The 25,721-nt window shown below is 37.9% G+C and overlaps 1 protein-coding gene across 1 annotated transcript; it reads left to right on the forward strand.

The window, feature by feature from the left end:
* The first annotated feature begins 17,795 nt into the window (after nucleotides 1-17,795).
* On the forward strand, nucleotides 17,796-22,390 carry LOC109238023 (enoyl-CoA hydratase 2, peroxisomal-like). The gene is made up of 11 exons (XM_019404450.1): nucleotides 17,796-17,969; nucleotides 18,053-18,075; nucleotides 18,389-18,494; nucleotides 18,940-19,010; nucleotides 19,183-19,255; nucleotides 19,819-19,858; nucleotides 20,234-20,306; nucleotides 20,383-20,530; nucleotides 20,748-20,818; nucleotides 21,792-21,965; nucleotides 22,051-22,390. Exons 1-11 carry the CDS (start codon nucleotides 17,907-17,909, stop codon nucleotides 22,136-22,138), a joined length of 930 nt encoding a protein of 309 aa, XP_019259995.1. The 5' UTR covers nucleotides 17,796-17,906; the 3' UTR covers nucleotides 22,139-22,390.
* Nucleotides 22,391-25,721: the final 3,331 nt, after the last annotated feature.

Genomic DNA, 25,721 nt, shown 5'->3' on the forward strand with positions numbered 1-25,721 from the left:
TCGATAATAGGTTGATGAACAAGATTTGTGATCTCTTTGGCTTCAAGCAACGTAACTCTTCGATGTACAATGCTGCCGCCAATGGTCTAGCTGAGGCATTCAATAAGACTCTATGCAACTTGTTAAAGAAAGTCGTCTCCAAATCCAAATGAGATTGGAATGACCGTATGGAAGAAGCTCTATGGGCATATAGGACGACTCACCGCACGCCAACACATGCGACTCCTTATTCACTCGTTTATGGAGTCGAAGCCGTCTTGCCACTTGAGCGTCAAATACCTTCGTTACGACTGGCTATTCAAGAAGGGATCACTGATGAAGAAAATGCTCGACTTCGATTAACAGAGTTGGAAGCTCTTGATGAAAAGAGATTGGAAGCTCAACAGAGTCTTGAATGTTATCAAGCTCGATTATCTCGCGCCTTCAATAAAAGAGTTCGCCCGAGATCCTTTCAAGTAGGAGATCAAGTCCTTGCCGTACGTAGACCCATAATTACTTCCCATAAACCTGTAGGGAGGTTCACTTCAAAATGGGATGGGCCATATGTCATACAAGAAGCTTACTCAAGTGGGGCTTACAAGCTGGTTGATGCAGATGGCAAGAGAATCGGCCCCATCAATGGCAAATTCTTAAAGAAGTATTATCCTTGAAATTGCAACGCTCCTTGACGCACGAGCCTAAACTGCATGTTGCTACACTCCTGGCCCGCAAGAGTATAAACTGTGTACGGCCCCCCCAAAAAAAAGTCCGCTAGGTTGAAAATCTCGAAAGAGGCGGCCTAGGCAAAAGTTAGGACGTAAAAAAAAAATCTACCTAGTCTGAACTACGGTATGACTTGATCCTCTTCACCGGGGTATGTAGGCAGCTTAGAGTTTCATTCTAAGTTCAGTCGCATAAGTTCAAAAGATACATATTGCCCCAATTGTTGTCCTAGTGAAGTATGGAGGAATGTAAAATCAAGCTGAAACGCCATCCTCTTGTTGAAATTTGATCTCATTTGATTTAAAGGGGGCAACCCTCCATGGTAAAGTGATATCTTCAATGGGCCGATTTTAGGAGGATGTCAAGTATTTGCATTGAAGTCCACGGATTCTTTGTGCCTTCAGGTTCGCCAAACCTTCAAGTTTGTTGGTCTCCAAGTTCGCCCTATGCCTTAAAAAGGAAAAAGGGGATGTCTATGTCGGAATTCTTTTAACGGTTTTCGTTGCGAACTTTTAAAGGTGTTCATCTCGAACTTTTAAAGGCATATGAGTTTTTAACGGTTTTCGTTGCGAACTTTTAAAGGTGTTCGTCTCGAACTTTTAAAGGCATCCGAGTTTTTAACGGTTTTCGTTGCGAACTTTTAAAGGTGTTCGTCTCGAACTTTTAAAGGCATCCGAATTTTTAACGGTTTTCGTTGCGAAATTTTAAAGGTATTCGTCGCGGACTTTTAAAGATCTTCACTGCGAGCTTTTAAAGGTCTCCACCGCGAACTTTTAAAGGTCTTAACCATGAGCTTTTAAGGATCGTTGCCACGAATCTTTAAACGTCTTCGTCGCAAGCTTTTAAGAGTTTTCGCCGCGAACTTTTAAAGGTCTTCATTGCCGAGCTTTTAAGAATCTTCGCACGAACTTTTATGGGTCTTCCCTGTAAATTTTAAAGGTATTCGTTGCGAACTTTTAAAGGTCTTCAATGTGAACTTTTAAAGATCTTGACCACGGTCTTTTAAGGATCTTTGCAGAAACTTTTATGGGTCTTTGCCGCAGATTTTAAAGGTATCCACCGCAAACTTTTAAATGTCTTGACCATGAGCTTTTAAGGATCTTCGCACGAACTGTTATGGGTCTTCCCCGCAAATTTTAAAGGTTTTCGTCGCGAACTTTTAAAGATCTTCACTGCGAACTTTTAAAGGTCTTCACTGTGAACTTTTAAAGATCTTGACCACGAGCTTTTAAGGATCTTTGCACGAGCTTCTATGGGTCTTTGCTGCAAATTTTAAAGGTCTTCATCGCGAACTTTTAAGGGTCTTCGCCACGATCTTTTAAAGGTCTCCACCACGTGCTTTTAAAGGTCTTCACCGCGAACTTTTAAAGGTCTTGACCACGAGCATTTAAGGATCATTGCGTGAACTTTTAAAGGTCTTCACCACGACCTTCTAAGGATCATTGCGCGAACTTTTAAAGGTCTTCACCGCAAATTTTAAAGATCTTCATCACGAACTTTTAAAAGCCTTCATCTCGAACTTTAAAGGCCTTCATCTCGCATTTTAAAGGACTTCGTAGTTTGACGTAGTTACTTCTAAAAGGAAAACAAAAGGAGACAACAACGTAAAATAAATAAGAAAGCACAAGAAAAGAAGAAGAAATTACCTTCGCGTTAATGCTTCCGAGTCCACAAAACTAGACTCAGGTGACTTGCAAATACTGTGAATGAATGTTTAACAAATACGAGCATGCGGGTTTATATATAGACCTTTGAAAGAAGATGTTATAATGATGCTGTCGATGTGGGACTGTACTATTATCTCCTAAATAGAGTCAAAGTACATTTGCCATTCCCGGTAAAATTGGGCTAGTAAAGGCGGCGGTAATAAGCTGTTGTCAACGGTGACTCAAATTGGTTATTGAGCTACGTGGCAAACTTATCTCAAGGCCTATTGACTTGCAAATTCTAGAGGCTGAGTTGAATTATCTCAAGGACAATTATTTTGCATGTACTGGAGGTCTACTATGCATATGACAATAATGGTTCTCAATTAAAAGAAAGAGTTTTCTTTGGCAAAGTCAAAATGAAATGGCAGCAAGCAATTGCAACCGTACATGATTGAAGATTGGAAACTTTGGTGTTTCAAGTATTTGTATAATAATTTCTTTTTAAAAAGAGAAGGAATGATGCTTCAATATTACTTCAATCCTTGTCTTTCCAGTTCGATAAGTTTAAATTTCGTCAAGTCTTGAAGTAGGGGGCATTTGTAGGCATATAAATTTTATCAAAATTAAATCCATAAAATAATTTGGATTATATTTTAAATTCAAGAAAATATTGGTCCAAATAAATACTATGGGCTAATATAATTGAATTAATTATATAAATCCAATATATATGGATTAAATAAGTCTTAATTCATTGGGCTAGCCCACATAATTGGGCTGAAGTGATGAGCCCACTTCATTAAGCCCAAGATGACATCTTCCTAGAGGCCCAGTTTGGTGCCACGTGTGAAATGACGTGGCGCGCCATGTCAAACGGAAGATCCAATAGGATCATGCCATGTGTCAAAATGACAAGGCATGCGCAGTCACACTGAAAGGCCAATGAAATTGTGCCACGTGTACAAGTGACATGTTCTGGCCAATCAAATGCGGCCATGTCACACTTCAATTTGATTGGTCGAAAAGAGTTTGCTCTTATCATGACTCCTCCCTTCCACAACTATAAATAGGAGTATTCATAACTCAGAAAAGACACCAGAAGTTATAACAAGAAGCAAGAAAGAGCTCGTGGATCAAACGCTGCAAATTTCTCCACAAGTTTCAAGCTTCAAGTACAAGTTCAAGAAATCAAGTTCAAGCTCAAGAATGAAGAACAAATCAATTCCAAGCTCAAGAACGAAGAACAAATCAAGGTTCAAGGAGTGCGAGTTCAAATCAAAGTTCGTGCCAGTTGAATTCAAGATCATCGTTCGTGGCAACAAACATAGATTCAAGATCAAGCTCAAAGGCCCTTGAATTTATTTACAATTGGAAGGAAGAATCAGAGGATCCATAGAGATTGTAACACTCAAATATTCGAAATAAAATACTACGATTGTTGTGATATTTTCGGTCTTGATTTTATCTTCTCGAACCAAATTTATTGTATACAAGAATCACCGGCCATTTTTAGCAATAAAAAGGAAAAAGAACTCACCGGAAGAAGCGAAAGGACTAAAGATTGCAACAAGCGAGAGAGAGCCTGAAATCGAAATGACAAAAAAGAAAAGATATCCGGGAAATTCTCTCGAGATTAATGATGAAGTGTGAGAAAATAATGGCAGGGTTTCCCTATTTATAAGAGGCATAAATTCCCCAAGCGCGAAACCCAATAGTCGTCATTCATGTCCGATGGGACGCGAAACGTTTCAGGTCCTCAGAAACGAGCGTCATAATGACTGCTTATGCAAAACGACGCCCCATTTACCAACTGGTGTTTCAGTTTCGGAACCATCGTGACGGTACACAAGTACTAAAAAGATATCCTCAAAAAAAAAAAATCCTAAAGTTCACAATACGATCAAAGTACAGAATGGGGGTCAGATTCCTTTCGACTACGTTGCATACATGATCCGCCGGTCGGAGTCGTCAAGGTATGACCTCGACGAACGGAGGGACTAACTGTATTGGTCAAAATCTGACCACCCCGATCGGGACGACCACGACCAAATCCTTGTCATCGTACGAAAAAAGTCAACGAAGTCATTTTGACTCCATCATTACAACATTCGACATAAGTGATGAGGATAAGTCCTCCCCCCAACTAGGAAGCCCCCATAATTCAGTCGTGACAAGCTGTGGCAAAGAGAAGAAGATTTTTTTCGACTATAAATATGTAGTAAAGAGAACCAAGAAGGGAGATCCTCCGGTTGCTCCTTCTTCTCCAACACTCTAATAGGTCAAAGAGGGGAGAGCAGAACTCTATTCTAAGAGGGGAAACTCCATCTTGAGAGAAGAACACATCGATTGTAACTCTTTTCCCCTCCAAGGAGGGGTAAGGCAAAATTCTATCATAAATAAGACATTTTGATGCTTCATTTGTTCCATACTTATTTGCCATTTCTTTATCTTTTGGTCCGATATGAATTATGATTGACTACGATTTACCCCTTCATCATTTTGATTGATTTGCTCAAAAAGAGTTAATATCTTTTGAGTCAAACAGTAAAGTCTGATCCAGAAGACTAAATATAGATCCTATCACATGCTCCAAATGTAGACCTTAAGACAAATTGGTTGATTAAAGAGCAATAGCAATTACATTTTTCTACGGAGAGGGAAAAGGGTTGTGTCTATTAAAAATAAAATTAATTGCTTGAGTAAAGAGGAACGGCAAACTGGCAGTTACATTTGGAGAAGGGTTATGTCTATTAAAAATAAGTTAATGGACAAATTAGAGGGAAAAGGCAAAAAAATGAGAAAAAAGATAAATAGCAATCCTAGTCTAAGAGAGGTGCCAAGTCATCTCTTCCATTCCCTCTTATATATATATATATATATATATATATATATATATATATATATATATATATATATATATATAGATCTGGTTATTAACCCAGTTAGCTTGGATTCCGGCTGCCGGTGACTGCATTATTTTTATATAGAAGGTCAACCTTATAATTGAGTTAATTCACTTGTAAAAGCTACTTTTTGTTACAAAATAATAAAATAAGAAGAGTATTGTAGAGAAAAGTAGGGGGAGAGAATTCTTATTGATTTTAGATGAATTATACTGGAATAAAACACCTCTATTTATAGGGAAAAAGTGGCTTAGCCACCAAGTAACAAACCCTAAAATCTCTCTAAAATATAGACATTCACTTTAAATACAATTCTATTTATAACACTCTTCCTTAATGTCTATTCAATGAATAATGTGTCTCGTTAAAACCTTAACTAACATAATCAGTCGAACAATGTTAGTATTGGTACTAGAAGAAGCAGTGAAGAAAAGCAGTAGAACAACGTACAGAAAAAATTGGAGACCGCTGACCGCGGAAAATCAAGCGTGGCCGCGGAAAGCTCACCGCGGACCGCGGAAAAAGCATCGCGACCGTGGAAAGCTCATCGCGGACCACGGATAAAGCATCGCGGCCGCGGAGGTGTGGGGATCAGACTACCCACCCTCTGAATCTAAGCACTGCTGAGCGCGAAAAAAGGAGCACGGTCACGGAGGTTGCACCGCTGTCCGTGGAAAATCAACTGCGGCCGCCGGACCCAGTTTTTGCTCTCTGAACATAACTACCGCTGACCGCGGAAAAACATCCGCGGCCGCGGAAGTCAACACCGGGCTCAGCAAACCTAGGGTTTCAGATGTTCATGCATTTAGCAATCTCCTCTATATTTTAAACCCCAGTAGGTATTCATTAATAACTTCTAACTATTTTAAGCCTAATCTAATTAACATTAAGAAGCCCTAGGTTAAAATTAAAAGAAAAAGAGAAAGAACAAGCAAAAACTAACAAATAAAAGGAAGTCAAGAACAAAATTAAAGACTAATGAATGAGTGAAATTACCAGATGTGAGATGAATGGTGAAAAATGAACTGTAATTGTGTTCGTGCAAATTAGGGCGTAGAGTGAACAGTGAAAATTTTAGGTTGAAAGTCAAATGAGCGAAAAGGGTAAAATGATTCATGAGGTTCTATTTATAGAAAATACCCTAGGGCCCACTAAACTTACCTAGCGCGGCCGCGGTAAATCACCGCGGTCCGGGCTTGTGAAGAACTGAAGACCTGCTGTATTAAAACTACCGCTGAGAGCGGTAAATGGTACCTGGCCCAGGTTAAGCACCGCGGACCATGAAAAATGCACCGCGAACGCGGTTGAAACTTTAGAGAAGTCTTATTTTGGACCTTTCACTGCCGCGTCCGCCACCAGTTTCCGCCCCCGCGATAAGAGCCGCTGACAGCGAAAAATGTAGTGCTGTCAGCGGTCCAACTTCAGAGAGCTGCCAAAATTTTCCAGCTTAGTCCTGCACTGAATCAAACATTCCTACACACATCTCACAACCAGTTAGTTAAAAAACAAATCCTACACTACGAAAAAAATCAAAGAAAAGAAAAACACATGGGTTGCCTCCCAAGAAGCGCCTGATTTAACGTCGCGGCACGACGCAGGTTACCATCAATCACTTGAGATGGATCATTGCCACCGCGTGGCTGTCATCAAACTTGCCAAGATAGTGCTTCACTTTGTGCCCATTAACTCTAAAGATTTCACCATTTTTGTTTTTCAAATCAAGAGCACCAAACGGAGTCACAAGCACCACCTCAAAAGGTCCACTCCATTTTGACTTGAGCTTTCCCGGAAACAGTCGTAACAGGGAGTTGAATAAGAGAACCAGGTCACCCACTTTGAATTCCTTGCCATGAGCATACTTGTCAGGTAAGTACTTCATCTTATCCTTATACAAGGACGCGCTGGAATGGGCATGAAACCGGAACTCATCAAGCTCATTGAGTTGCTCCACCCGGAGATTTGGTGCAACATCCCATTCAAGATTTAACTTTCACAAAGCCCATATGGCCTTGTGCTCTAACTCAACCGGGAGATGGCAAGCTTTCCCAAACACCAACCGGTACGGAGACATACCAATCGGAGTCTTGTAAGCAGTCCTGTAAGCCCATAGAGCATCATCCAGTTTCTTTGACCGGTCAGTCCTATTTGCATTAACCGTCTTTGATAATATGCTGTTAATCTCCCTGTTGGAGACCTCAACTTGCCCACTAGCCTGAGGATGGTAAGGGGTAGAAACCTTGTGATTGACACCATACTTTACAAGCAAAGTGTCAAATGCCTTATTGCAGAAATAAGAACCCCCATCACTGATGATTGCTCTAGGAGTGCCAAACCGAGTAAATATGTTCTTGTTGAGAAAAGCCACCACACTCCGGGCCTCGTTGTTAGGTAAAGCCACGGCCTCGGCCCACTTTGAAACATAATCAACGGCCACCAGAATGTATGTGTTGCCACAAGAACTCACAAAGGGTCCCATGAAATCAATGCCCCAAACATCAAATATGTCAACCTCAAGAATAGTGGTGAGATGCATCTCATCCTTCTTTGAAATTCCACCTGCTCTCTAACACTCATCACATCTCTTCACAAGCTCACCCGCTTCCTTGTACAGTGTAGCCCAATAAAAACCACAACTAAGCACCTTTGAATGTGTCCTCGCCCCACCATGATGACCACCGTAGGGGGAGGAATGACAAGCATCTAGAATACTCATTTGCTCCTCTTCTGGAACACATCTCCGTATCACACCATCATTACAGATTTTGAACAAATAAGGCTCATCCCAGTAGTAGTCCAAGCTATCCCGTTTAAGCTTCTTCTTTTGGCTAGAAGAGAGCTCATATGGAACATACCGGTCACAAGAAAGTTGGCAACATCCGCGAACCAAGGCATGCTATTCACAGATACAGAGAGGAGTTGCTCATCAGGGAATGAATCATTAATTTCAAGGCCATCAAGGGGCCTCCCCTCCTCCTCCAAGCGGGACAAGTGGTCCGCCGCTTGGTTTTCACACCCTTTACGATCAACAATTTCAAGGTCAAACTCTTGGAGCAATAGAACCCATCTCATCAACCGAGCTTTGGAATCCTTCTTTGTCATCAAGTAGCGGAGTGCTGCATGGTCAATATGAACTATCACCTTGGCCCCCATAAGATAAGGCCTAAATTTCTCCATTGCAAACACAATTACTAATAACTCTTTTTCCGTCACCGTGTAATTTACTTGAGCATCATTCATCGTTTTGCTTACATAATACACCGGGTGAAACATCTTGTTTATCCTTTGACCCAAGACCGCTCCCACCGCAACATCACTCGCATCACACATGAGCTCAAAAGGTAAGCTCCAATTGGGTGCGGTTATAATAGGAGTGGTTGTCAATTTGTACTTGAGAAGTTCAAAAGCTTTCATGCATTCCTCATTAAACACGAACTTTGCATCCTTTTCCAATAGTTTGCACAAAGGATTCACTACCTTAGAAAAGTCTTTGATGAATCTTCGGTAGAACCCCGCATACCCAAGAAAACTCCTCACCCCCTTGACTGAAGTAGGAGGAGGAAGCTTTGAAATCACTTCAATCTTAGCCTTGTCCACCTCTATTCCATTCTTTGAGATCTTATGGCCGAGGACAATGCCCTCCTCGACCCTGAAGTGGCATTTTTCCTAGTTGAGCACAAGATTTGTCTCCTCACACCGGGCCAACACTTTGTCAAGATTCTTCAAACACTCATCAAAGAAGTCACCCACAAAACTAAAATCATCCATGAACACTTCCAAGAAAACCTCCACCATGTCGGTAAATATAGCAATCATACACCGCTGGAAGGTAGCCGGTGCATTACACAAACCGAATGGCATCTGTGAAAATGCAAAGGTCCCGTACGGGCATGTGAAGGTGGTTTTCTTCTGATCTTTAGGAGCAATCAAAATCTGGTTATAACCTGAGTACCCATCCAGAAAACAGTAGAAGGCACGCCTAGTAAGTCTATCTAGCATTTGGTCAAGAAAGGGCAATGGAAAATGATCCTTGCGGGTCACTTTATTCAGCTTTCGGTAGTCCATGCACACCCTCCATCCGGTGATAGTCCTGGTGGGAATCAACTCGTTTTGCTCATTGGTAACCCATAGTCATACCACCCTTCTTCGGCACACATTGCACCGGTGAAGTCCAAGAACTATCTGAGATTGGGTACACAACCCCTGCATCAAGCCACTTGATCACCTCCTTTTTGACAACCTCTTGCATAGCTTCGTTCAACCTCCTTTGATGTTCTACGGAGGGCTTGGAATCATCTTCAAGTATAATCTTGTGCATGCAAAAGGCGGGGCTTATCCCCCGAATATCAGCTAGAGTCCATCCAATTGCCTTCTTTCATCTTTGAAGCACCGCCAATGTGGCATCTACCTACATGTTAGTAAGACAAGAAGAAAGAATAACAGGTAAAGTTGAACTAGGGACCAAGAATTCATACTTGAGGTGTGAGGGCAAAGGCTTCAACTCCAAAACGGGAGGTTCCTCAATTGAGGGCTTTGTTGGCGGAGTCTTTCTGTTCTTAAGATCCAAAGAGAGCTTCCGGGGCTCATAAGAATAAGAGCCCATTCCGTGCAATGCATTGACACACTCCACCCTTCCTTCATCCTCATTCACATCAAGGTTCAACAATACTGCTTCTAAAGGATCCTCCACATTAATCATGGCACTAGTATCATCAACTATCACCTCTGTGACAAGGTCAACAAAAGAGCACACTTCAGTACTATTCGGCTGCCTCATTGATTTGCACACATGAAAGACCACTTTTTCATCACCCACCCGCAAGGTGAGCTCCCCTTCTTCCACATCAACCAATGCCTTCCCAGTTGCAAGGAAAGGTCTTCCAAAATTATAGGCACCTCATAGTCGACTTCGCAGTCGAGAATCACAAAATCAGCAAGCAAGATAAATTTGTCCACCCGGACAAGAACATCATCAATAATACCAAGCGGCCTCTTCATAGTTCTATCCGCCATTTGCAATCTCATTGAAGTAGCTCACGGTTGACCAATACCCAAAGTTTTGAACACAGAGTAAGGCATCAAATTGATACTTGCTCCCAAATCACACAATGCCTTTGCAAAATTCGCACTCCCAATGGTACATAGAATGGTGAAAGCGTCTGGATCTTCAAGCTTTGGAGCCATCGAGTGCACAATTGCACTTACTTGGTGAGTCATTTCGATGGTCTCACAATCCATAGATCTCTTCTTAATCGCCAAGTCTTTCATGAACTTGGCGTAACCCGGCATTTGCTCAAGAGCTTCCACCAAAGGAACATTGATTGATAAGCTTTTCATCATCTCAATAAACTTCTTAAATTGGTTTTCATTCTTTTGCTTCGCAAGTCTTTGAGGGTAAGGTGGAGGAGGCCTTGGCAAAGGAGCCTTAGCCTTGGGAACTACCGTTTCCGTTATGTCTATTACGTGTTCCCTAGACGGGTTCACATCATTTTGAGTCTCCACCTCATTATCATGAATATTAATTCTCACTTCCGCATTCAAGTTCTCTTCACTCACTTGCTCATCAACTATAGGAACATCATCATCTTGCACTTCAACCTCATCACACACAACTTCCTTTTGCTTGGAGGTATTCACATCACCACCTCGACCGCTTTTTGTGATCACCATCATTGCATGCCTGGTATTGTTCCCACCCTTCGGCTTTACTACCGTATCACTAGGTAGAGCCCCCTTAGGGCGAGTATTCAAAAATTTCAAAATCTGGCCAAGTTGAACCTCCAAGTTTCAGATTGAGGTATTGTGGGATGCCAACTGGGCATCAGAGTCGGCGTTCTTTTTCATCATTTGTTTAAACATCATCTCAATCCTCCCCATCTCATTGCTTGACGAGCTAGGACCTTGGGATGGAAATGGAGGCGGGTTGTTTGGTTGTTGATACATCAGAGGCCTTTGAAAGTCTTGCCCCCGATTCCCTTGATTGTCATTATTCCAACCCCCTTGGTTGTTCTTTCCTCCCCAATTGTTGTTGTTACCACTCCAGTTGCCCTGGTTGTTCTAATTGTTCTGGTTGCCCAATTCTGATTGTTGTTCCCCCAGTTGCCATTTCCTTGTTGGTTTTGATTCTCCCAATTTCCTTGGGATCTCCACTGTTGTTGTTGGTTAGGAGCATTGCCCCTTTGTCCTTGATAATTGTTCACATACTGCACTTCTTCACTTTGCTCATCATACCCATCATCTTGGTTGAAACCACCATTACCTTGCTCATATTGATCCGGACTACCTTGACCTTGTTGACCTCTTTGTCGCCTTGTTGACCAACATGTTGACACCTTCCATAGCATCTACTTGTCTTTGCGCTTGAACTTGCTGCAATTGAGCTTTTGCCAACTGGTTCATTGTTGTAGTTAACTCTACTATTGCCTAGCCATGGTCGTGGAGCTCTTTGTGCAGGTGAATGACTGTGGGATCACCCTGTGGCACATAAGCTCGACTTTGCCAAGTTGAGGAAGTGTCTGCCATCTCATCCAAAATCTCACACGCCTCAGCATAAGGTGTGTTCATAAAATTTTCCCTACTAGCTGGTTCACTACACACTGATTGGTCGTGTTAATGCCACGGTAGAAAGTCTGCTGGATCATTGCTTCGGTCATGTCATTGTTCGGACATTCTTTCACCATTGTCCTATACCTTTCCCAGATTTCATGAAGTGGTTCATTACGTTCCTGTTTGAAGGCCAAAATCTCATCTCTCAAAGTCGCCATATGCCCTGGCGAGAAAAACTTAGCTATAAATTTGTTCGCCAACTCATCCCATGTATGGATGGAATGGTTGGTAAGTCTTTCGAGCCAGTCCAAAGCTTTCCCTCGAAGTGAGAAAGGGACCAATCTCAATCTTAATGCATCCTCTGACACATTCGTCTGCTTGCTTCCCCAACAGGCATCCATAAAGCCTTTAAGATGTTTATATGCATTCTGATGGGGAGCGCCTGTGAAGTACTCTCGCTGCTCCAATAAAGTCAACATCACATTTGTAATTTGGAAATTGCCCGTCCGGATCCGGGGTGGGACAATTGCACTTGCGTAGCCCTCATTTGGAAGCACCCGAGGAGCGACTCCTGGAGGAGGCGGGGGAGGTTCTGGAATGTTGTCTTTGGCCTGGCGGCCTCTTCTTTGACCTTGAGGTACTAGAGGCACCTCATCTTCACCATTATCATCCACCTCCTCCCCCGGAACATTAGCAATAGGATCATTGTTTGCCATGTTGCACCTGAATCGAGTAACTCACACAAATTAGTAAAACAGAAGGAAAAAAAAAACAAGACAAAAAACTAGTTAGATAGATAGCCAAAACCGTTTAGCTCCCCGACAACAGCGCCAAAAAGTTGATCGGAGCCAACTCTACACCACTATAGAGTGGCAAGAGCGGTCGATGTAGCTTTTACCCGAAATGTCGGGATCGAATTCACAGAGCTAAGAAAGGTTTGGAATTGGGTTCCTATCTAATCTAGCAATGTGCGATGCTCTTGATGGCACTTCCAATCATTCTTTGTTTGTTCACTATTCTATTTAATACTAATGATGTAGGAAAATAAGCTAAGTATGATATTTTTGTATAGGGTTTTCTTAATTGATAGAAAGGCACTAGGGATGTGACTTACTCCTAGGTGAGTATCTAACGGGATCCAAACTTAGGGCAAATTTATTATAATTGAGATCATGATATAGCCATTGCACGTAACTACTCACTCTATACCTCTCGGTAGTTTGAGTGACTTTGCCTTAATTGGCTTTCTCAAGCCCAATTGGGTGTTCAAACAGTGCAAGCAAAATTGGCTCAAGTCGGGTATTATTATCTCTAGGTTTAACCCTTTAATTGGGGCTATCAATCTCTTGAATGAGATTGAATGCACCTAATTCCTTGTTGGCCTGAATTTCCTAAACTTGAACTCTCTTTCTCAAGAAGAGCCTAAGTCAGAAAGGCACAAATTAGTGTTTGCAACCACCAATTCAACATTTAAAGCATAAATCAGACCAAATATCATTCACCCACAAACATTTAAGCCCTAAAATAGAAGACCCATTAAATACTCACACTAGGGTTGAGCCACAACCCAAGTTAATGGGTCTAGCTACTCATAATCAAAGAGGAAATCAAAGATTGAGATGAAATATACGCCATAAAGAGCAATTACAAGATTAAAATCTAAGATTAATTGCTAAAGATGTTCTAAAATTACTCAAAAAGGTAAAAAGAGGCGGTTCACGGGCTCTCCAAACAATAGATGACCTAAAAATATGAAAAAGAAGTATTTATACACAGCTAAATTTTTCGGACAAAAATGCCCCTACGGAGGTACCGCTGACAGCAGAAAATGGACCGTTGCAGCGGTATGACTATCGCGGCCGCGCAAAATCAAGCGCGGACCGCGGTCTTCAACTTTTAGCTTCACTTTTGGTTCTCTGAATCTGGCTTCCGCTGAGAGCGATAAAATGACTGCGGCCGCACTAATGCCACCGCTGCCGCGCAATTTCACCGCGGGCAGCGGTGACTTGTTAACCCCAAAATTACAGCTCTCTAAACCTTGCCACCATGGACCGTGAGATCAAGACCGCCTCAGCGCTGGACCCTCCGCGTCCGCGGTTGTTTCTTCGCTGTCAGCGCTCTTTTAACCCAGCCTTTGAACTTGTGCAGGTTTCACTCCTTTTTTAGCTGGTTATGACTTCCTTGTCTCTTTCTGACCAAACACTGCAAACAAGCACAATAAGTTAGCTTTCGGGAATACTTGTACATATTTCTAATCCAAAATTTAAGCAAAAAGGAGCATAAATAAGACTAGAATCCCTAGTTATCAGTCAATAAATGCGTCTAGCATGCTTTGCAATATATTGCAGATGAATTATCTTTTTATGAACTTCAAGTTCATATTATCTTATTTGAGAATCTAGATGTAGAAATGATAATTCATTCCACGCAACTTTTTCTCAACTGACTATCCTGTCTCTCCCTCATGTTAGAAAAATTAACTTGCTTCCTCAACTAAACCCACCTTTGTGCATTATGGTGTTAGTCAAAATATACATCGCACATCAATAATAATAAGAGAATTATTTGATTCTTGACCCTGAACCTTTTGTGAGGGGAGAATGTAATATACTTTCGTATATAACCTATATCAAACTGATATAGATAACTTTGTTCTCATTAGCAACAATTTAGCTATTAAGTAGAGGCACTCAATAAATTATTTTGCTAAATCAACTATGATGTAAACCAACTTATCAAGATGAACTGTCTTGAAAAGAAAATCTGGAAATTATGCTCTAAATTAAATTATTGAGCAAGTTACCTCGCAAATACCAGGTTGCAGGTTAGTAATAATCGCACATGTAACTATCTCATAGATACATCTTATGTGGTATACATGACAAGTGAATGAGCCCATATTCACCTTTGATATTTCCAGTATTCATGAGATTCAATCCCAATTTTAGTTGGTCTATTAATTAATGAGAACAAGCAACATGAGAGATTTGTACAAAACTTTCTAGTTCTTTAATATTTACCCATGTGAATTCTCTTTTATTTTTGCACATCATACTTAAATTAACATGGTTAAACCAATTGTGCCAATGGAATAAATTATCAATATTGATAAACTTCAGGTTTACACCATGATGTGTGCAATTATCAATAGATTTATTATGATATGGGTTTTTATATCAATAAACTTCTACTTTATTGTGGCTTTGTGTAGTACAATATGGAGAACAAAGCGGGTATCTTTTCACATACATGTTACTCCGCTACAAGTTATAGCAATAGAAAATATTAAATCTTTCCTTTATTTATAGTCTCAATATAACCAATCGCTTTCGTGAATACTTTAGAAACTCAATAAGTTTTTTTAAGACTTACTAAGATTCAATACCTTATTGACAATCAATTTTATTTCTCCATAATGGTATAATTGTCTCTTTCAGAACTTTCAATTAATTTTGTACTACCACATATTCATCAACATCCATATAGTGAATATCCCTTTTAATGAGAAAGTTATACCATTATGGTCATGGTCAAAATCATTATAGGCATGATATGTTGCTTCTATTACTTTTGCCATGTAATAATCACATTGTCATAATATTTTGGGATAATCACAATAGGTGCGTGATCAATGGCCATTCATGCCATAATAATGAAATTATTTTCTTATTTCATCTCAAACCTCTTTCTAGAGGTTAGTGTGGTATATTCACTACCACTAGCACGTTCATATTCTTCCAAGAATGAATATGTATTCATAATCACATGTTGTCACGTTCACATCATGAATGGATCATAATCATCTATATGTGCTTTACAAAATCTTATGTCAAATCGATGACAAACATTACTTTCACAGAGTGAAAGAGTATTTTGAAAATCCTTATTATTCTCATTACCACAATGATGACGATTATAATTTCGCATATTGCCACGTCCACATTCATTGATACCTTCATGGTAATAATTTTGTCTTCTTTCAGACTTATTACATATTACTACCACATTCTCTTGAGGGAATGAGAATGAAGCAAATTCAATGGGACGGGTTTCCACTTCTTGTGCTCACGATCATACATAACTTTGATCATGGCAAGACATAGAAATTTACCACTTTGTGTGGTTATAATTTCTTACAAACTCCATTAGAGTTATAATCAAAAATTATTGTCTTTCTTGTATTTAAAATCAAATTATAGAATTTCATGAATTTAAAAGAGAAAAGTAAGGTAAAATACTTACCTTAAATCCAGAATTTAATCTTGAAGGAAGTTCATGGAACAATTGACAATCACTATGCTTAATATTATGTACAAGTTGAGCATCATGCACGCATCCCAAAACTTGAAAATCCATTGTCTTTCACTTTGCAGGTAGAAAACGTACGTATCTACTGCCTTTAATATATCTCATTGTGAAAGCTCACCAATGGATAATGTGGTGGAATTTTAAAGGAAGACAGTGGCCAGCGTCCATGGTTAATGTATGGGTCAAAATCTGACCACAAGTGGATTACCATTAAAAGGAATGGTAAGGGGTCGACCAAGCCATGGTCGTACCCGTAAGGCATAATAGCGACGAGTGTCTCGGCCACTGCTGAGATCGGGGCATCGAAAGGCTTGCACGGCAGAATATATGCAGTAACGCTTGAGCGAGTAAAGAGTAGTATAGTCAAGAAGGGTATGATGGTTAAAGACCGTTGGACAAAGGGGAAGATGGGTAATATATATATATATATATATATATATATATATATATATATATATATATATATATATATATATATATATATATATATGACTGAAGAAAGCAAGAAGGGAGGAGGCTCCCGGGAGAGAAAAAGGAACGGAAGAACGGGAGGAGACCTTCAACAACAAAGTAGAAGCCTAGATTTTGGTTACAAGCTTTTGTAATCGTTATTACTGAATCAATAAAGATAGATCTCTTAGTTGTCAACGAGATTCCTTCTTTTTCTTCTTCACTCTTTTAAATACAAAACAATTTGGTGTCAAAGATGTAAGCTTACCATTTACATTTGATATTCTTTAATCGTCCTTACAAAAGTTATGCAAGCTTGATCTTACGTGATTCTCGTATTCAATGTGCTTAGATCTAAAGTTAATTATGTTTGGCTAGGATTTATCCTCTATTTTCTTCATTAATAAGTTTAACTAAAAGGTTCAATACTTTTTGGTCAAACAGTTAAGTCTCTGTTTATACCGTTGCATAGGCAAAGCCAATGTTCAATTGTCCAATATAATATCCAAGAAACCAAAATTAGTTCATCAGCTTGATTTCAGCCACCGGTGGTACCATCAAGCTCTCAAAGATGAGTATTAATATAGGCTAAATTTCAATAGAAAATTAGAGACTCGTGCTGATAACGTGTTATAAAATAATAAAAGAAGAAGAGTATTGCAGAGAAAAGTATGGGAGAGAATTGTTATTGATTTTAGATAAATTATAATGGAATAAAACACATTTATTTATAGGGAAAAATGGCTTAACCAACAAGTAACAAACCCTAATATCTGTCTAAAATATAGACATTTATCTTAAATACGATTCTATTATAACACTTTTAATATTGTAAAAATTACTAAAATTATTTTTTTGTAACGAAAAAAATCACATAACTTTGTTTAAGTATTACAAAAAGTCATAAATAAAATTTTGTTAATAAAAAAAACAACTCAGTTTTGCCTGAGTATCATAGAAATAATTTTATGTCACTATAACCATATCTCCTTTGTTTTCTCATACTGACTTTCCACCATACTTGAACAAAATTGAGTGACTTTATTAAAAAAAGTACTAGTTAAGTAACCTTCATAATACTTGAAGATAGAATTGAGTTTTTTTATTACTAACAAAGTGAAAGTTGAATGTTTATTCATAAAATTAACCCACTTTTTAGCATTAGCATTATCCCAATTCTGTCACACTTGTTGTACTCTGTGCCATCCCGATTGTACATTGCAATATAAAATTCGACTATTCACCTCGATGTGCGGTCCAAAGCCCAGTTAAAGTTTCAGACTTTCGTCTACTGCTCTCTCTTTTTGTCAGAATTTGAAAGATTCTTTTCATTCCTTTAGTGAACAATTCAATGGCAGGCGCTGGAAGTTCTGAATTTGATCCCGAATCTATCATTTCTTACAAATTTCCTGAGGTAAGTTTAATTGTTTTTTTACTCTCTCGCTTCTCAAATTTGTTTCAATTTCGTTATTAATCTGTGCGTTTTGCTCTTTGCAGACTTTATATACTTATACTGAAAGGTAAACGACGCATATACTGGTACAAACTACTAGCTTATTCAGTTTTCTTATGGTTTGGCAATTAGGTTTGTGACAATTGGCGAGGATTTAGTATTATTACATTTAATTTTCTTAAAACTATAAATATAGGTCCAATCGAAAGGCAGTGGTGCAATCGCACCAGCTGTGGAAGTGTTACATCCACTAATGAGTATTTGCGTTGTATTGGAATACTGATGGTTGATTTAGGCTTTTATAATTAAGAGTGGATTGAATTTTGTTTGGTTAATTTTCTTAATCAGTTGAATGATGCTATGTGTAATGCTTGAAATAGGGATGCTGCTATTTATGCGTTAGGCATCGGAGCATGTGGAAATGATGCTGTTGATAATAAAGAGCTCAAATATGTCTATAATGCAGATGGGCAGGAATTCATCCAGGTATATTGTTGTTATTGGCATGAAGTGATGAACTTGCTTGCAGAAGAATTAGGAGTTACAATTTCCAGCTTGAATCTAATATCGTTGCTTGTTGCAAATGTTTTTCTGCACTAAAGCAGTACAATCCAGTGGTTGTGATCAACAGCGGAGCCAGTATTTTATATAAGAGGATTCAAAAATGTAACACATGGGATTTAATATGCAATTTTCGAACTCCCTTTGCCATTTTACTAGAATTTTCTCTCATGTCAAGGGGATTCAAAAGCTTATATATGTAAAAAAAATTAGTTTTTTACCTTATTCGCACTGTATAATTTGTCTGCTAAGGGGATTGAATTGAACCCCCTTACTCCAAGCTAGCTCCGCCACTGGATGTAATGATGGATTGGAATTTGTTACTGTAACTGATTTTCATTTCTTTTGCTGGCCTTGATTGTCTTCATAGGTCTTGCCAACTTTTGCTACTTTGTTCGTTAATGGAGTTGGTTCAGAAATTTCGAAGATTCCGGGCTTGCAGTGAGTAAACACATCCAATATTTGGGGTTGTGGGGCGGGGGACGTTCCTTTTCTATGTTTTCTTAGCTTCACTAAAGATGTAATACTTTTGAGACCATATAATAGGAATTTAATCTCTCTATAACGCCAAATTACTTGCTGAAGAACGTCATCTTTTTCTTGCTTTTGCTAGGTATGATCCATGCCTTCTGCTGCACGGACAACAATACATTGAAATCTACAAGCCACTTCCTTCTAGTGGTTGTGTAAGATTCTGAGCTAAGAACATTCTAGTTACTTTATGGCAAGATACTTCAATTCTTAATTTTACTTGTAGAAGTGTCTCATAGAGGTGAGGATTAATTGTAATTTCGAAGTAACTTTTTCCTCACGTAACTAGTAGGATGCATTGTTGTGTACTGCTGATCCTTTTTTTGATGTCCTATCAACATAACCCGGGATTCTATTCTCTAACCTAACCACTCTTATATCTGCTGATGCTTTAGTTAGACAAGCACCTTTTTATTGAATTCATTTATATGTACATCTCCGAAGCTTATCTGTTCTTAACTTTTACCTTTAATTATTTGGAGTCTTGTCATGTCTACACATACTAGTTCCACCACATGGAGAAACATGATTGAGCTGTACAGCATTCCCTAGACTATTACACTTGAAACATGAGTTAGTTTAAATCCTATTACAGTTTAATTTTCTTACCAAATGGCACCTCAATGCTTGTCATTGTCCTTGTTTGTTTTTATTAACTCTTTTGTCCCTTTTCTTTGTCAACACAGAATAATTTATTTCCTCAATCTTATTGATGCAGATACTAAATAAAGCGAGTGTTGCAGGATTGCACGATAAAGGTATGACTTTGAATAGAAAACCCAAACACCAAATGATGGCAAGACTTATCCCAGCTAAGAAAAACAAGAAAACAAAAACAAAACGAAGATAGGTGAAGAACGATATAAAAACTAGACGTGAAGGCATTTGAACTTGAGGCAAATAGTTTATGGCAAGTCTTCTGCTGTTGTACAAAAGCATTTTCTTAGTAGGAGGCGGTACAATTGGCTCGAGTGAATAAGATATTGAAGCTTAAAATGCATTTTTCTTCTTGAAGTAGCTAATGGCATTTTGAAGATGATTACAATAAATCAAAAATGTCGCTGTGTCATCTGATCCTTGAGGCAGCAAGGAGAAAAGAGGATATGTATTGATGCATTGTTGATTTACGGCAGGTAAAGCAGCTGTTCTTGAAATTGAAATAGTGAGTTACGAGAAAGAGTCAGGTGAACCCCTATGCATGAACCGGTAAGTTTAATTTAACTGATAGTGTGAAGCTATAATTCTACAGTTAATAGTAGTAAATATGATATCGTAATTGCAGGATGTCTATTTACTTGAGGGGTTCAGGTGGCTTCTCAAAGTCATCTCGGCCTTATTCTTACTCTAGAAAAAGTAATCAGACTGCTTTTCCAAAAATCCCCAAAAGTCAACCTTTTGCCGTTTTCGAGGAGTGTACACAAGCATCACAGGTAGGTTACTTGGATTGATGCTTCCATGACTATACCTAGACTGGTAATTCATATATTTACTTCATCCTCTTTGTAGAGATTGAAAGCTTCAATATGGTTGCATTCTATGCCTAAGCTGTTAATTTATAGATTTACTTCATCCTCTTTGTAGAGCTTTAAAAGTTTGCAATATGCTAACATTGGTTTTTTTCTTCTGTTTTGTAATGACATTATGCAGGCTTTGCTGTATAGGCTATCTGGTGATTACAATCCCTTGCATTCAGATCCTCTGGTTGCAAGTATTGCAGGGTAATATGTTTACCATGGATAGCGCCATCTTTTTACTGAATAACATGTCCTGCTATTTGCAACTTACCGATGATTGTAAAGTAAATACTTTGCCAGGAAATAGTGATAATTGTTAATGGATGCATGATACTTGGGGTTGAACCAACCATCCATATATCGCAAAATAGGAAGAAAATTATCAAACTGAAGATAGTGTAGTCACAGTGCTAAGCATGTTTCAGCAAAGACATGCTAGGGTAATCGTGCTGTGGTTATTTTATTTTTAAAAGAAATATGTCCAAATTGAAGTAAGTCTACTTAACTGAAGATAGTTCTCCAAGTTCTAGAAATGCTATATTATAGCGAGTTAAGCAATTTGGCCCTCTGAGTTTGTCTGAAATGTACCAGCCAACCACGCACATTTTATTAAAGAAAAGCTATATATCTAGAGTTGCCAATTGAAATTTTTGATGGAATTTTCCCAAATGCCTAAGTCCTCCTGTGCTAAAACACTTTCTTGTAATCGCAACGAAAAGCAAAAACAGAGGCACTTTTCTTTCCCATCTTCAGGACTTGACTTTCTTCTTGGACATTCCCTGAAGGATACGATGCTTAGACATATTTGTACATTGTTTATGAATTTGATAATCCTTTTACTTTTCACCTTTTGCACTTCGTGCTTTTGTCAAGTAAGCTCACACAACAGGCGTGGTGGAAATACATTATGTAACTTTAAGAACATAGCCTAATATAGAATGGTTCTTTAAGGTTACTTAATTCTCACGTTATTTTGCTTTTACTCCAACTGATTTGCCGTTGAGGCTTAGTTGATATCAACATTGATTGATTGTTTTTTGCTTCTGCTGTCCTAAACTTATATCAGTGTCGAACCTCGTTATGTTCTGGTGCTGTTGATGCAACGTCGAGTTACTGTCTTTTTATTAGGTTTCTTGTAATTAAGATGTCTCATATCTTTTGGTGCAACAATGCCCAGATTTTCTCGCCCGATACTGCATGGGCTGTGCACGCTTGGATTTGCAATTAGGGCTATCATTGGACGTATTTGCAGAGGTGACCACACCTTGATCAAGAGCATATCCGGCAGATTCTTGCTACATGTCTATCCAGGTGAAACCTTAATCACAGAAATGTGGCCTGAAGCCTCGAGGTATGTTAATTTAGTCCATAGTGCATAATAGGATTTAGTCCATCTAGTGGTGTTTAGCACATTAAAAGGGGTTTCGAATGTGCAGAGTCATATATCAGGTGAAGGTTAAAGAACGCAACCGGGCAGTGCTTGTGGGATTTGTAGATCTTGATCGTATTAATTCGTCTCTGTGAATTCTCATGGTGTTTCCAAGGACAGGACACCTTAATTATTTAAGTTTGTATTCCTATATCTAACTAAAATACATTCTTGTACTCGAGCAATACATATTGAGGATCGCCTATGGCAACTAGCTAAAAAATAAAGCCATGATTGTTGTAAATATGTGTGATTAATGATGGGCAATAATTTGCCAGACACGTTCATAGAGACTAGTATTGTAAAAAAGTAGATCGAATTTGAAATTTAAAGGTATTTTGATACTACAACCGTCTGTAGAGCTAGTACACCTCTTTCCCCTTTTTTTTGGTGCTTTTTTTTTAGTACTCTTTTTTATTATTATTTTGCATGTCCATATATTTAAATGTCTAGCAGCTTAGTTTGCTACCAGCCAATTCCTTTTTCTTTTCTTTGGCCTTTCACTCTTCTGTTCTGTTTCGCATTTCCCATTTCCCCGCTTTGGTTTGGCTACCATTCGTACCTTTTCTTTTTGTCCCTTTATTGTTCTTTTCCATTTTTTTTTCTTTGTATGTACAGTTTCGAACCCTTTCAAGACAAAGTTAGATGACTTATTAAAATTAGATAATTGGAGTGAAACAAATTCAACTATGGCAAACTAATTTAATCAACCAAAAAATATAATAATGAATTATGATGTCTTATAAAGCAAATTGTTAACTCAAAAGTCCATAACTGATAATAGAATTTGAATCGAATAAACCCAAAATTGGCCGAATCAAACAAATTTACGCCCCTTTTGTCGTTGCAACTAATGATAGATTTACGTTAAAGATATTATTACGCTTGCGTTCTTCAAATTGTGAATCCATCTTTGATCACTGGTACATTTATACAATAACTCATAAATCATTTAGTACCTCCTTGGTACTCTTTTAATGAAATTTACATTATCTTATTAAAAAAAACAAGAGCATCCCTTCAATTAAGGAAAACATTTTTACAGGTAAAAACACACCCACAACAAAAGCTCAAAACGACCGGTCGGGTCGTTACATTTTGAAATTGGGCTATTTTTGAACGACCAGTTGTAAATCTGGCTATTTTTAAAATTTACCCGTTTTTTCTGTAAGCAATGGGGAGAAATTCAAAAATAGCCAGATTTACAACTGGTCGTTCAAAAATAGCCCAATTTCAAAAGTAATCGAAATTTAGCCACTTTTCATGTAAAGAAAAATCTGAGCGAAAACACTGTTCATAACTCGGAAAATACACCAGTATATTATGCTGGAGTTCCAGCATAAGTATACTTAACTCCAGCATATTATACTGGAGTTCCAAGATAAGTATGCTGGAACTCCAGCATAATATGATGGAGTTCTAGCATAAGTACACTAGAACTCCAACATAATATACTGGAGTTTAAACTATAATTGAACGAAAACAATTGCATAAAAGGTCAAATATTAATGATCTTTTGCGCCGGCTGCCTAACACACACAACTCTCTCGGTTGTTACTTTTGCTTTAAGTAATGGATAGACTTCATTCAAAAAGTTATGGCCCGATTAAATCTGAATTCGTATCAGGAAATTTCGGGATGGATTTAGGTTATTTAATTTTTATTGTATGTAAACTCATAGTATTTTTATGAGACTAGGTATTTTATGTATATATTTCGTAAAATTAATCAAATATTATCTATTGACCTCTATGTCCCAATAAAAACCGAATGATGCACCTGGTTGAATGCTGAGTTATTTATCCAAAAGAATATGGATCGATTCGCACTTAGGACTTCTTTTTTCTCACTTTTTCAGTGGTGCATCCATGTTCTAAAAATTCTAAATCCGCCTCTGAGGAAATTACACATTGAAGAATAAAGTACTTTCTGATATTATACCTAAAGCTCGAACCTAAAATGCTCGTTTAAGGAATAAGGACAAAGGATTTATCACTATACCACAACTGTTATTGGTCATGCAAATTCCACTTTCATGGTAGCATTGCCATTTCTATTTGCTAAATCTATTAAAAGTTTAATCAGCTCTTAAATAGAGGTACCTCACTTAATTGAAGTAGTCAATATTTTGGTTGCTTAGGGAATTCTTTTTCTTATTTTCCCAAACATCAAATAATGGAAAATGAAATTTACGTGTCTGTAACGTGTGGGAAAGAAATTTAATTTCTGAATTTTATAAACTAATGTTTGAATAATGATTTTTAGGACGCTGAATTATTTCATAGGGGATCAATTTACGATCTTAGTTAGGCAAATGTGAACAAGAAAGTGTTGAGGAATAATAAATTTCATTTAAGTATGATTATGAATTTTTTAAAAAGAATTAGATAGAAGAGTTTACTGGCTCATGGTTTTTCTATATCAATGAGAAGTTGATTTTGATACTCCTTTCTCTTTTTACTCATACTCCAATTCTTCCTCTTCATTTGAAACAATACTTAATAGTCAACACAGATAACGATAGCAAGACCAAAACAAGAAGAAAACAAATAATAAAATACAAATTTATTCTACCTAGTTAGTACTTACCATTATTCTAATATGATAAGTTCAATACATGTCGAAGAAAAATAAAAATAAAAAGAACATAGGGACATTTCTGGAATTGCATACTTAATATGCTTTCAAGGGATTGTACGTGCTAGCTTACGGCTTGTACACTCTTGATAAGATTGGTGGAAGTTTGGGCTCCACCTCAACTTACTGCAGCATTTTAAAACGGCAATTACTCAAGTGGGCCCCTCTTCGGTTGTTTCAATGTCACACTGGTACTGGGATTGATCCTGGTGGAAGCTTAAAATGCTTGGAACGAAGTTTAAAGACAACTATAGCAATTAAAAGGGCAAAGAAAAGACTTGTTATAAAATTTCATAATCAATAATTGAAGCTAAAATCACCCAGCTTTAGTATATATATCTCTATAATCATATAAAATTAACATTAAAATCCTTATTTCAGTAAACTATTTCCCTGAGTAAAATAGAGTCTGATTTGACGTAAAACCGAAGAACAAGAGTCCTCTTTTTCTACTTATTTCTGATGCAAATAGTTTTAATTAGGTTATATCCCCTTCCTTAAAAAATAAATGTCATTTTATTTAGTTAAAATATATTTGGCCAAAATAAATGTTGCTTTGGGAAATTAAAACGACATTAGTTATGTATTTTCAAATCTATTTTCATTCTAAGAGTACTTTGATATAACTTAATCAAATAAATCTTATAATTATTGTTTTATTTGATTTTTTTATTGAGCGTACAAAAAATTTAAAACAATATTTATTTTAGATGATTTAAGAATAACTTTAGTATCTTTTGAATATGAACTCGATCTAACTCTACCATACATATCTTTGCAGCTCCAATATTTAGGTTATAGTGTTATTGGGCCCATGCACAACATGGACTATCCCTTACTAGTATATATATATATATATATATATATATGGCATAACTAAAATTATAATCTATAAATAAATTTTATGAATAATAAAATAATTGTTGGATTCCCTAAACATAAGGGAAGATTATACTTTAGTGATAAAAATGCTCAAAAAATAGCTTTATGTCACATGTTCAGATCCTAGGAGTTACACTCTAATATGACTTATAATGTTTG

Source organism: Nicotiana attenuata, unplaced genomic scaffold (genome assembly GCF_001879085.1).
Source record: "Nicotiana attenuata strain UT unplaced genomic scaffold, NIATTr2, whole genome shotgun sequence".
NCBI classification, from domain to species: domain Eukaryota; kingdom Viridiplantae; phylum Streptophyta; class Magnoliopsida; order Solanales; family Solanaceae; genus Nicotiana; species Nicotiana attenuata.

What these genes read in the sequence shown, in the direction of transcription:
- LOC109238023 (XM_019404450.1), top strand. Translation starts at nt 17,907, where the DNA reads ATGGCAGGCGCTGGAAGTTCTGAATTTGATCCCGAATCTATCATTTCT. An exon ending in TCGAAGATTCCGGGCTTGCA is followed by an intron (nt 19,011 to 19,182) that starts GTGAGTAAACAC and finishes TGCTTTTGCTAG; the next exon opens with GTATGATCCATGCCTTCTGC. An exon ending in GAACCCCTATGCATGAACCG is followed by an intron (nt 20,307 to 20,382) that starts GTAAGTTTAATT and finishes TCGTAATTGCAG; the next exon opens with GATGTCTATTTACTTGAGGG.